Source organism: Mytilus trossulus, chromosome 8 (assembly GCF_036588685.1).
Source record: "Mytilus trossulus isolate FHL-02 chromosome 8, PNRI_Mtr1.1.1.hap1, whole genome shotgun sequence".
Classification (NCBI taxonomy): domain Eukaryota; kingdom Metazoa; phylum Mollusca; class Bivalvia; order Mytilida; family Mytilidae; genus Mytilus; species Mytilus trossulus.
This window is the reverse complement of record NC_086380.1, coordinates 64,921,485-64,935,511: the sequence shown is the minus strand read 5'-3', so window position 1 is coordinate 64,935,511 and position 14,027 is coordinate 64,921,485. Positions and strand designations below refer to the sequence as shown.

At 31.6% G+C, this 14,027-nt stretch overlaps 1 protein-coding gene across 1 annotated transcript; it reads right to left on the bottom strand.

Moving 5' to 3' along the window:
• Nucleotides 1–4,140: 4,140 nt before the first annotated feature.
• On the bottom strand, nucleotides 4,141–13,994 carry LOC134681262 (leukocyte receptor cluster member 1 homolog). The gene is made up of 7 exons (XM_063540805.1): nucleotides 13,893–13,994; nucleotides 12,508–12,607; nucleotides 11,606–11,812; nucleotides 10,733–10,844; nucleotides 9,035–9,098; nucleotides 7,304–7,400; nucleotides 4,141–5,891 (listed from the first exon to the last, which is right to left on the bottom strand). Exons 1-7 carry the CDS (start codon nucleotides 13,913–13,915, stop codon nucleotides 5,610–5,612), a joined length of 885 nt encoding a protein of 294 aa, XP_063396875.1. The 5' UTR covers nucleotides 13,916–13,994; the 3' UTR covers nucleotides 4,141–5,609.
• Between the last annotated feature and the right edge of the window lie 33 nt (nucleotides 13,995–14,027).

The window sequence follows — 14,027 nt, the reverse complement described above, 5'->3', positions numbered from 1 at the left end:
TGTCTGAACAATTTGTAAAATGTCATGATTAATCATAAACACACCAGGTCCAACATGATAGAGAACCATATTTGTACCTAATATTTCGATGTAGTTTTTGATGAAACCTGGAAATCTTCTATTATTGTTTTCATTATGATACGTTTTCTCACTTATCTAACTGACTTTCTTGTCAATCAGGCACAATAACACATTTGTTAAGCTATTGCCTTACTAAATCACACATAAAACATGAGAAGAAAGTTTAAGAGATGTTGTTAAATAAATTTCTAATTAACTTCTTTCCTCTAGAGACAAATATACGGTGATAAAACCAACTACAGGTCACCGTAGGACATGCAACAATGAGCAAAATACATTAAGTGTGTAAGCTAATTACGGATGACGAAGTGGTAAACAATTCAAAACTTAAAACTAAAGAAGTGTATATGATTCACACAACAAACGATAACCATTTATGAAAACCATTAGCTAACAATAAACACTGGATTCAAGGCTCCTGACCTGAGCATGCACAAAATAAAGATGGCGATGACAAAGAGTAAAGATCATTTGCTAAAGGACTTTAAACTGTTTGCATTGAACTGCAAATGTTATGAGCAGCGAATGATATCTTGCTTCTAGATATCATTGGTATTCAGTGTTTGATAGAATTGGTCATTCGCACATTAAACAAAACAAAAACTTTTGCATTGGATTTATTTAGCTTTCTTCTGGGTTGGTTTATATTGTACCATTTATATATTCTATGCCTTTGTATCTATATTGCAGAATTATATTTATAGTTTTGTGGATTATTTATTTTAAGATTTTCATAGATTTTGCATGTGCAAGTGAACAACGAATTTTAGGTGCAATACCACCAAATCATAGTACGTCACATCGGGTTGCATACGGAAAAGAGTAAACAAAATATTCCCTTGAATTTGACAGTTGTAGGAAATTATTCCTACATTTCATTGTAGTTACACATCTCTTGGTCATACATATATACATCTTAGGTGTTTCATAATATTTGGTGATTCATTAGAATGTTTTGGAATCCTGAGATTTCTTAGTTACAAAATATTGTACACAGTAAAAAAAAAGGTGAACATTTGACTTGTAACGTCCTCAGTGATAATATATCATTTTTATATGCGATGTGATAGTATGTGAAATGCTGTTTATAACATGTATAATACTGAACAAGATACAACTTTACTCATGCCAGGCATTTCTTTATTTGAAACAAAAATAGAATTAAATGTCACGGCAAATTGAACGAAGACTTATAGTGGAAAATCAATGGTGGTATTACACCTTAAACTTCAACAAAATACAAATTTGCTGTTGACTTTTGTTTCGAAATCCACGAAATCAAGAATCAATCACATTACATGATTTTCATGAATCCAAAAGAATTAGTAACAACAAAATTAATATTGAGCCTACAGTATAAATCACTCTTTACTGACATCTAAATATATCTCACCAATCAAAGTAGTTGAATATACCACACAGAACAGTGTGAATTGATATTTTTTGTTTGTTTTATACATGCGAAAATACCTTAACGAATTTAGTTTTAATACTAAAAATGTTTCAATACTTACATACTAAGAAAAGAATAAGTTAATGAAATTCGCCTAATAAAATATACTTCGTATTTGCGAATTATCGCAACAACATGAAAACTAAACACAACACTGAGCAACAAAACCTCCCAAAAATCTTGGTACGATTCTGTAGATCTCAGATGCTCTGTATCAGTAAGCAGAATCTTCCATAGATATAAAGATTTGGTTTTGAAGTTTGGATGTACCTGCAGAAAACAAATCCGGGTCACAAACAAAACCGAGAGAAACACATCAACTATTCGAGGAAAACAGCGGAATAACAAAACACTGAACTGAAACAGAAACAAAAGCCAACATGCATTGAAACGGCTATGAATAACTGCCTCATTCCTGACTAGGTACAGGACAATTGAAGAAAAACAAATGGTAGATTGAACCTGGATTTAAGGCTAGCCAAACCTCCCACTTATATGACGATGTTTAAAAGACATATCCGTCATAGTGACCTAGTACCATACTAGTATATGTAGGCCAACAAATTTGTGGAATTTAATGACCCCATATATATTGTAAAAGGTCACTAGCACACTATGTAGCTAAAAATTCATTCAACGCATCTCCACAATAAAAGTCAATATGGAATTAATATTGTTGTCATACACTGCGTGGAAAACAAAATACAATAAAGAGAAGTGGTAGGGTTACCAATGAGTGTCCTTCATCAGACAGGATAAGAATGAAATATGGCTTCTTATGAGCAAAACCAGTACCATAAAAGAGAGACAAAAGATACCAAAGGGACAGTCAAACTGACTCATAGGTTGAAAATAAACTGTCAACGCCATGACCAACAAAGAAAAGGACAAAAGAAACTTTTTAAAAACTTTAACCATAGAGTGAATGTAATGTTTCCTGGTAGAAAAACTTACTTCATTTTTAAGTAAAATACGGAAAAAATATTTTTCCTCAATAGATTTACTTCTGGACACTATCTTATGATCATAAAAAAGCTTTGTCTAAGTTTGGTACAAATCCAGTATAGTTGAAGAAAGTTATTAAAATTTCAAAAACTTTTAACCACAGAGTGATTATTTGTGGACGTTCACGCCACAGGAATGTAGGGTCGCTTTGTCTCGCTTTTTTATACAAAGGTCATTAATAAAAATATCTTTTAGAAAAAACAGTTATCTATTTTGAACAGATATCTAGTAAATAATAAGTATTTTGTCAAAAATCTAACTCTAGGGAAAGGGCTTTAACAGAACAAATGTAACTTGTCATGATTAAACAATACCAAATATCAAATCATTAACCTCGAAGCATCAAGAAAAAAATCTGGAAAACTGATTTGCCGGACTGACAGATTGGCAGATAGATGGACAGACAGCACACCTTAAGTCCTATTCAACTTCGTCGGTAGGGGACTAGTAACTTAGAATAGGGCATGACTCATCAATTTGGTACTATTTTTACCAGTATACTTATGATTACTGAGAAACCAATTAAATTCATGTTATTCATAGTCAAAGGAATAACAGACATAATGACCAAAGGCATATAATTCTTTCATCAAATTTACTACAAAATCAATTGAAAATATTTTAAAAACATAGACTATCATAACACAGTTTGTGACCTATGGCTGCTGTCATAACACAGTTCATGACCTCTGGCTGCTGTCATAACACAATTCGTGACCTCTGGCTGCTGTCATAACACAGTTCGTGACCTCTGGCTGCTGTCATAACACAGTTCGTGACCTCTGGCTGCTGTCATAACACAGTTCGTGACCTCTGGCTGCTGTCATAACACAGTTCGTGACCTCTGGCTGCTGTCATAACACAGTTCGTGACCTCTGGCTGCTGTCATAACAAAGTTCGTGACCTCTGGCTGCTGTCATAACACAATTCGTGACCTCTGGCTGCTGTCATAACACAGTTCGTGACCTCTGGCTGCTGTCATAACACAGTTCGTGACCTCTGGCTGCTGTCATAACACAGTTCGTGACCTCTGGCTGCTGTCATAACACAGTTCGTGACCTCTGGCTGCTGTCATAACACAGTTCGTGAACTCTGGCTGCTGACATAACACAGTTCGTGACCTCTGGCTGCTGACAATAATCTCTGTTCTGGTCACAATATTGTTTAAAAAAATATTTGCTATATAAAAAAGAAGATGTGGTATGATTGCCAATGAGACAACTATCCACAAAAGACCAAAATAACACAGATATTAACAACTATAGGTAACCGTACGGCCTACAACAATGAGCAAAGCCCATACCGCATAGTCAGTTATTATAAAAGGCCCGATAAGACAATGTAAAATAATTCAAACGAGAAAACTAACAGCCTTATTTACATAAAAAAATGAACGAAAAACAAATATGTAACACATAAACAAACGACAACCACTGAATTACAGGCTCTTGACATGGGACAGGCACATACATAAATAATGTGGCGGGGTTAAAGATGTTAGCGGGTTTCCAACCCTCCTTCTAACCTGGGACAGTGGTTTACAGTACAACATAAGAACGAACTATAAAAATTTGTTGAAAAATCAGTTGAAAAAGGCTATGTCTTTTTTCTAAATTTTATTTTAATATACATATAAAATACACAAATAAAGAATTCAATTTGTGTGAAACATATAATCATAGCTTAACACAACTATCAAGTGACCATGCATAATGTGAACCACATGATTTCATAAACTCATGTTTAAATAACAAGAATCAGTCACTATTATAAAAATAATACCTAGCTGAGAAGGGGATAGAGCAGTTATTGTTACCCAAACAAAATTTGTAAATCAAGGGATAACAATCTGTTGTATTACCCTCTTAGTTATAAAATGTATTATTCTAAATGTTTGACAACTATATCCTTTAAATTTAATTCTTTAAATAATCTACTATGATGTCATGTACATAACTAAAGTAAATGGAAAAGTGTGGCACTTGAGAATTGTCTTTTAATTAATTCATATAAATTCAATTCATTGTCCTTTATATTACAGAATTTCATTGGTCTGCATGAGAGGGTGAACCATGGGATAGATTAAATCATCTCCTTACTTTTAGCCAAACGTTGAAATACCTGATTTTGATTGGTTAATAGGAAGGTGATAATTTACTCTATCCCTATGCTCTTTGACCTTTTATGGAGACACTTGTCAAGTTGACCAATATCCACCGTACTGTATCCAGATTTTTGTGAAGTTTATTGCGTTTTAATAATATATAAAATTTAAAAGGCAGCGGTAACAGAAAATTCAATATAACAAATTCATATAACACATAGCTAAGAGGGTGATAGAACAGATTGTTCCCCCTCCATCGCACATTGTCAACCTTGGCTTTGCCTTGTAATTGGTTTATCATGTTTTCTCTTGGTTACAGTCTTCTCTATCATGATCTCAGCTATGTGCTATTTATAAATTGCATTATGGGATCTGCATTTAATTTGTGGAAAATATTTGAGCTAACACTATGAACAATGTTGTAACCATGTGACATATGTTTACGTTATAGTTTCAAGATTATCAACAGATAAAGGGAGGTAACTCTTGATTTTCTTTGAACATTATTAATTTCTTTCCAAAATACACAGAATTTACATTTTTATGTATCAATCATAAAACGAATATATTTTTTGATAGCTCTTTCTAAATTATTACCAATTGAAATAAGCAACAGAAAGTTGTTTAAAGAGTTTCAATACATATATAAATCAATTTTGCAAAATATTACTATATATTAATAACAATTATTGACGTTTAATATGAGAAAGTTGTTAATTCACTAACTAAGTGGAAAAAAATATTTCATAAAAGCAAAAATTTTAGATACTGTAAATTCTGAAATTATTGCGAATAATGTGACAGAGTTGTAAACGCAATAATTAAAACTTGCATTTTGTAATATTTAAGCTGACTTAAGCATGACTTTTCTCAAAATCATAAAAATTAAAATTGCTTTTAAGTTTAAAATGACAAAATTGCAATAATAAATGCACGCAATGATTTCTGAATTTACAGTAATTTAAATCAACTGTCTTTTGGTCTCCTAACAAAGTCTGGATTATACTGAGAATTATAGCCTCTCCTTCTTTCATTCAATTCAACATGTTGAGATTTATCAGGAACAGATTCCCCACTCAATTTGGCCATTAATTCTGAAGTCTTTTTTTTCTCGTCTGCTTCCCTTCTCAACCTCTCTGCTCTCAACTGTTCTATTGTTTTACTAGAGGATGAAGTCTGAGGTCTGTCTTTATCTTTACTTTTGTGCTTATGTTTCTTCTTTTCCTTGTGCTTATGCTTATTTTTTTTCTGAAAAAAAAAAGAAAAAAAAATTACGATTACATTATATACATGCAACTACTTTTAAGGGATATACCAACAGTTTTTGGATAGGAAATTTATATATTGATAACCACAACATGGCTTCCAAAGCGGTCATATATTCCGGATATTTGTATAATGTCCGGTAAAAGTATGGCTGGGCAAAGCATAAAACTGTCATCTACTTTTCAGTTTTCAAGGTTTTGGTATTTTAATTTTTAAATCAGTTCAAATACTTTAACCAACAGCTAGTATTAGTTATACCACATCAATATTCAATCTATAATAAAACAAAGCAGGCCAATGAATGAAAACAAATTTGATATTTGTAAAATAAATATTGCAATGAGTTCCTTACTTTAATTTTTAACATTTATAATATTATGTTTGTTGAATGGATTGATGTTTGATGTCCACTAACAAAAAATTTAATTTTGGATGTAACACGTCTTCTGATTGGCTGACGTTGTTATGTTTATCAGCTCATAGACATAATTTAGTAATGTGAATGTGAGGTCATCAACGTTTTTTCATGGTTTTCTACGGTTTAAATTGGAATTAAGGATTCAATTACAAAAAAGAACTGTAATATTTTTTCTGTCTTTTCAAAATAACATAAAAATGTGGTGCACACTTAAAAATAACCCGTTACACGGGTTATTCATTGTGCACCACATTTTTTAATGTTATTTCTTCATAGACAGAAAAAATATTACAGTTATTCCTTACAGGTCTCATTTATACCAGGAGAAGTAATGGAATTTCAATATGAACAATGCTTTGTTCTAGATCAACATATACTGTAAATTCAGAAATTATTGTGATGTTTTGAATGAATCAAACAGGATTTTTCTGAATATCGCAAAATTAAAATCGCATTTTGGTCTCGCAATAATAAATGCATGTAATAATTTCTGAATTTACATCCACAGGGAAAAAGACTGCTGGAAGACATATTAACCTAACCTTCCCAATAGATACTTCTGATTCAAAGTTGACCAGGATTTACAATTGCTTAGCATTAAATTAGCATGGTAATTAGGCCAACATATATAATACTCATAAAACAAGAATACACAGTACACAAGTGGACCATGAAATTGGGGTAAAATATCTACTAAGGCATAAAATTAGAATGATCATGGCATAGGGAACATGTGTATTAAGTTTCTCAAGTTGATTGGACTTAAACTTCATGAAAAACTACCTTGACCAAAAACTTTAACCTAAAGCAGGACAGATTGAGGAACGAATGAGGGATGCACAGACAAGAAAACTCAATGCCCCTCTACTATCCTAGATGGTGCATAATAAATGAAAATGCTATGGTGTTAAACTACTAACGCTTAGATGAAATTTTATAATTAAAGATATCAAACATAAATAAAACAAATAATTACCCTCTCTGGACTATGAACATCTTTTGTTTTTTCCACGTAGTTTTTCAGATCATATATAGGATCCATATGCTTCTTTCTTTTTTCATCTCTTTCTCTCCTTAAAAAACAAAACAAAATACAAGTTTACTTTTTGTATGATATATTAAAACAAGAGTGCACACACTGAAATGTCTCACCTTCTTTAGTAATCATTGATATTGATGTTGATAGTCCTAATAATAAAGCTTTATAACAACTGTCACATAAACTTAACATAAACCATGAAAACTAAACATTGACCTTTGAACCATGAAAATGAGGCCAAGGTCAGATGAACCATGCAAGGTAGGCATGTACAGCTAACAATTCTTCCATACAACAAATAAAATTGACTTATTGCTTATAGTTTAAGAAAAACAGACCAAAACACAAAAGCTTAACACTGAGCAATGAACTGTAGCAAATGAGGTCAAGGTCAAATAAAACCTGCGCGACTGACATGTAGATAATGAAATAGTTCCATACACCAAATATAGTTGACCTATTGCATATAGTATTAGAAAAAAAGGCCAGAAATCAAAAACTTAACTTTGACCACTGAACCATGAAAATGAGGTCAAGGTCATATGACACCTGCCAGGTAGACCTGTACACCTTACAACCATTCCATACACAAAATATAGAAGACCTATTGCATACAGTATTAGAAAAACAGACCAAAACACAAAAACTTAACTATACCACTGAACCATGAAAATGAGGTCAAGGTCAGATGACACCTGCCAGTTAGACATGTACACCTTACAGTGCTTCCATACACCGAATATACTAGACCTATTGCTTATAGTATCTCAGATATGGACTTGACCACCAAAACTTAACCCGGTTCACTGATCCATGAAATGAGGCCGAGGTCAAGTGAAAACTAACTGACGGGCAAGAGGACCTTGCAAGGTACGCACATACCAAATATAGTTATCCTATTACTTATAATAAGAGAGAATTTAACATTACAAAAAATCTTAACTTTTTTTTCAAGTAGTCACTGAACCATGAAAATGAGGTCAAGGACATTGGACATGTGACTGACGGAAACTTTGTAACATAAGGCATCCATATACAAAGTATGAAGCATCCAGGTCTCCCAACTTCTAAAATATAAAGCTTTTAAGAAGTGAGCTAACACCGCCGCCGCCGGATCACTATCCCTATGTCGAGCTTTCTGCGACAAAAGTCGCAGGCTCAACAAAAACATTGAAAGTTTGAAAAAGAATTTTCTTACACACTTCATATTAACCCAATGTATAACATTCCATCCATCATATCTATCTGTTTGCGATTCTTTACAGCCAATTGCATTGAGTGTGTAGCTAAGGGTAATATTTTTGGTTAGTTTGCTTGCTAGCTGAACCGTGAAGTCATTATTAGGTTAGGTAAACTATCCTCTTTTAAGAGTAGACTAGTCCAACAGACAACTAATCTATCTGTCTGTAAGACTAGGCTACTTTGATAGAAGGGTAGTATACCTTACCTTATAATGACTTCGCGGTTCAGCTAGCAAGCAAAGATATTATCTTTAGCTACATACTCAATGTAATCGTCTGTAATTACATGTTCTTTTTACATTAATTGAAAAATATAACAGAATATGTTGGAGTAAAATTTGGTAATTTATCTTCAATTTTAAGAGAAATAAATTCTAAAACATAAACCATGATCATGCCTTCACTAATGAACATTTCTGACCCTAACCTTGGCGAGATAGAACCATCTTCTTCAATCTTTCTCTTTTTAGATAAATACCAAGGAGTTGGATCTGAAAACAGATTAAATTAGTTTATATAAAGTTTTTCAGGATGAATGTATGTTTTTTATAGTGTTGTCAAATTTAAACATTCCTTTACTCACGTTACTCTTTTGACCAACTTAACAGAGGTTTAAGCATCAGTGTTTTTGAATGCAACTGTAAATGATACATTAGAGTAGAGAAGATTGTTTCTTTCCCAGTGTCTTGGAATATTCTGTTTGGTGTTTACATTTGAGTAGATTAAGCATGTTTATGGAATACTTGTTATACAATCCTTTCATAAAAAAAATTTGAATCCCCATTCATCTGAAATAAGATCATGCTTTAAGGTGGTACCCAACACTTTCACTAAAATTAATTTGGCTCGTTTAATTTTTATAAAATTTTGTCAAAGTATTTACTTTCACCTCTTATCAAAAACATAAAAATTTCAAAAATTCTGAACCATCTGTTTTGTCAGAAAAATTACACTGGTTATATAGCAATTTGACAAACACCAATTTTGATCATTGAGAAGCTTAATTTTCCCTTTACAACACAACGTAATTAAAACGTTTAGTTGACTTTACAGAGTTATCTCCCTGTAGTGTTAGGTACCACCTTAAATGATTGAGTTAAGATCTAATGATTAAGTTCAAATGTTTGATATTCAATAGTTAGTTCTAAGAATAGGTAATCTATTAACCAATGCCAACATTAGTTTTTGAAACAGTTATTCAATTCTTTTTATTCACACTATGTATTTTTTAAAGTGTTATTGCCTTTGCAACATTTTTTAAAGAGTAAGTCATTTTTTTGCTTTTGAAGGCAAGATAACGGTAAAATACTTTTTTTTTCAATATTCAGACAACATTTTATCAAAATCTGAAATATCAACCACTTATACTTAATATTATTGTTTACTTATTAATTCAGTTACTAACGGGTAATAATTTTTTTCAATTATCTCCCCTTAATTTTCTTATATAAAAAATACTGAACAAAATATATTTTTTTAAATCTGAATTTTCCAGTGGTTTTAAAACTATTTTTAATGTTTATTTACTTAAAGAGGTAGGTAATATTTAGAATAAGTAAATATGTAATGTTTTTAATTTTCTTTTGAGGTTTGAATTATCTCCCCTTAATTTCCTCCAAAAATTTACCAATATGCATGAAAAAAAGTTTTTAAATCTGAAATTTCAAGGGTTAATAAAAACCTTTTTTGACACATGTGTTTATTTACTTGTAAATGTATGTAATATTTCAATAGCATTTGTTAATATGCAAGATTTAGTTTTTCTTTTGAGGTTTAAATTATCTCCCCCTGAATTTTATATAAAAATTAAATTTCACATGAACATGATGAATGATTTTGTTGAATCTGAAATTTCAAGTGATCTTAAGAACTATTTAGACAACTAAGGATTCTTTTCCATATAAAATTTCAAGTATGTTCAACAAATCCTGAGCACCATCATAAAACTTTACTCTGTCACCAGGAGTACAAAATATGTACAAAATGTGTGCTTGCAACACAAAATCCCTGAGTTATGATTGATTGATTTCTGAGTCTGAATAATTATACTGAAAGTTTTATGACCTCAAATTCTCAAATGAACACTGAATACCACAGTTCTATTAATAGATAAACTATAAACTACCATCAGTTCGACTTTGTCCAAGGTATGTTAAAATTCCCATTTTCTTCTCCCATGTTTCCTTCTCATCTTTCTTCTCTTTTTCATGTTCAACATTTTTCTTCTTTTCAACTATCTGTCAAGAAAATCAAATCAAACGATGCATAATAAATAGGTCATATTTTATTCAATTAGATATTTCAAAATTATTTTTTTTTTTTTTTTAAATAAGTATATATATATAAGTAAACATATGCAGGGTATACACATTTGTCCATCAAATGTAACACTGTGTTTAGAAATGATAGGCATGGCAGCACTTATAAAATTTCTATCTAAAATAGATTTTTTTTCAATGGAATGAATTTTGAATCAATCTAACTGCATTTAACTTTGACAGTCATTAATTAATCTGCTCTTCAACTTCGTACTCTTTTTTGCCTTTTTAATTTTTTTTTTGATTCGAGAGTCACTGATGAGTCTTTTGTAGAGGAAACGCGTGTCTGGCATACCAGTACTAAATTTAGTACTGGTATCTGTGATGAGTTTATTCACCCATAGTTTTGTTTTGAGGAGGTTCCTGTTGCTCTTGCATTAATATTTAGACTAGTATCCATGAATGTGATATTTAAATTTTCAATGTTAGTGTTGTTTCTATGATAACAGTATTTCTTTTCTTGTGTCCTTAAAAATGTGTCTATTTGATACCTTGTATAAATATCTCCCCCACTGTGTAATTTTGTAATAATCTTCAGACAAAAACTTATTGTTTCTAGTTACAACCTGCTGTTGTAATATACTTATACATTTTAAACCTTTATCATGTCTAGTCAAAGGTCCCTCTCATATATAAGGCTCTTAGCTCTATATACAGTTTGATTGTAAATCTAATTTTACCCCATCTTCAGCATCTTTGAAGAAGTTAATGTGTCCGCCTGAACCACTGTATATATTTATGCTTTTTTTGTCATCTGAAGTAGATGCTTCTGTTACAGAATTACTTTTGTTAGTTTCTGTTATAGTCTCACTCTCTGCAGTTCCTGAAGTTTCTGCAATTCTTTTCCTGTTTTTACTTCTGAGAAGTTCTGTTCTAGCTTCTTGTTCCTAAAAAGGTCAACTTTGTTTAATATACTGAATCATAATGATAATTTTTATAAACTTGAAAGAGATTTTCAAGTCAATGGAAAAATAATTACACTCTGTACATGTATAACATGTATAAAGAACTTTTCTATTGCTGACGACTGTATGTTAAATTCTTGAGTTTAACTTTTTATTTTTTTGTATTGCCATAGAATGCTGATACATTGATGCGTTATATTTTATTCCATACAACATTTACAAATTATGTATTAAGAAAATACAATACACCCCAGAACTTTTTTAATGTTAACTCTACTGCTACCAATTCAAATTTGAAGTTTGAAAAAAATCTTCAAAGTTTTAGTACCAGTATAAAGTAGTTTAACCCTGCTTCAAATTCAAGTAATATATCCACAGTCAGGAAACTCATTTGTGATTGTCTTTTTATATATTTCTTATTATGTTAAGAGCAGATTTTTAAAAGTTTCTGTCAAATTTATTCATTACTTTTTTCAATATCACAGTTTATCGGGGCCTTAAATAGCTGACTATATGCGGTATGTGGTATGGGCTTTACTCATTGTTGAAGGCCGTACGGTGACCTATAATTGTTAATGTTTGTGTCATTTTGGTCTTTTGTGGATAGTTGTCTTATTGGCAATCATACCACATCTTCTTTTTTTATATAATATGCAAGTAGTTTAAAAAATGCTTACAGCAAGTGCTATCTTTCTCTGTTTTTCTTTTTCTTCATCAGCAGCTTGAGCTTCATCTCTTCTTACTCTTTCTATGTTATCTTTTCTTCTTACATGCCAACTAAAGAAAGCAGACACATATTATTAATGTACAATCGTTAAGCATTCTTCATCTTGAATAATTTACTCAAAACTTTCAACATGATTACCGGTACAATGTATCTCAAAAATTTTATCTTTTTCATTTTACGCTAAATGTCTTTCATAAGTAAGGGAAAACAGGCTACATGACATTTTGTAGTACTTTAATACAAAGTAAATGTACTTCATGGTCATGTTGGTGTTAGATGCTACATATATTTATGTAAATCTGTTACCATGTCTTACGATCAGATAATATAACATGATTTATACTGCAATCATACATGTATATGGTTGATACAATTTCATACAAATACTATCTTCTTGTATTGAGCTACATGTACTATAATACCATGAATGCCACCTCGGCAAACAATTACATTTCAATCGCATGTTTGTTCCCTACATGTACCAGCATCCAACATGGAGGGTGGTGAAGGATTATATTTTTAACGCGTTTTGGCACTTTTATTTCAAGTGCACCCGTGAAAAAGGTTCCATGACAACTGTAAAAAGATCGACATGCAAGGGTTCTTTAATTGTTCATTCATTGTTAAATAGCTATTTTATTTTGCATTCTTTCATGCAAATACCACCCCCTTTACACCCGTCACTATGTTCGCCCCCCTCTAGTCATGCTAGTCTGTTGGCACCATTTTTTTCCAGAAATTAATGATTTATTAGATTTATACATGATGTACTCCGATATCAATCAGAATTTTATAATTAATTTACAATAATTACACAATTTGTGTATACAGCATGTACAGTTAAAAAAAAATGTGTGTGCTGTTGGAGGTTTTATTGTGTGCATGTACTTTGCTACATTCATCAAATATTTAAAGAGATTGTAAACTTCTAATAAATGATAGGTATGTCCATTATCAACCTTTTATGACAGAGTCAGAGGTTTTTAGTTACTGAGCTGACATCAAGCCCAGTACTAGTCCAAATAATTATCACGTTTGGCAAGGCTATTTAAAAAATTTTCTGGGACGCCGTCGTAGGTAGGCGTCCCAGAAAAAAATTAAAATAGCCTTGCCAGACGTCATAATTATTTGGACTAGCCCAGTACCTTGGGCTTGGGATCCCAACTGCCTAAACTAAAGTAAAATGAAGTAAACAAATCAAATGCCCTAAAACTACACAAACTAGAAGAGACTGGAAATGCAATAGACAATGTATAGTACGAGTCGACAAACCAAACTATGATCTGACTTTGAGTAGACAATCGTCGTTTATTAGGCAGAGCTTGGAAAATTTACCTTTTGTGATGTAAGATATTCATGGCGAATATTGATGACCAAAAATTCCCCTGGTCTAAAAATAGATATAGAATTAAAATGTATCAAGGTATTTGATTGGATAGAAATAATTTATGACGTAAATTCTGGAAAGAT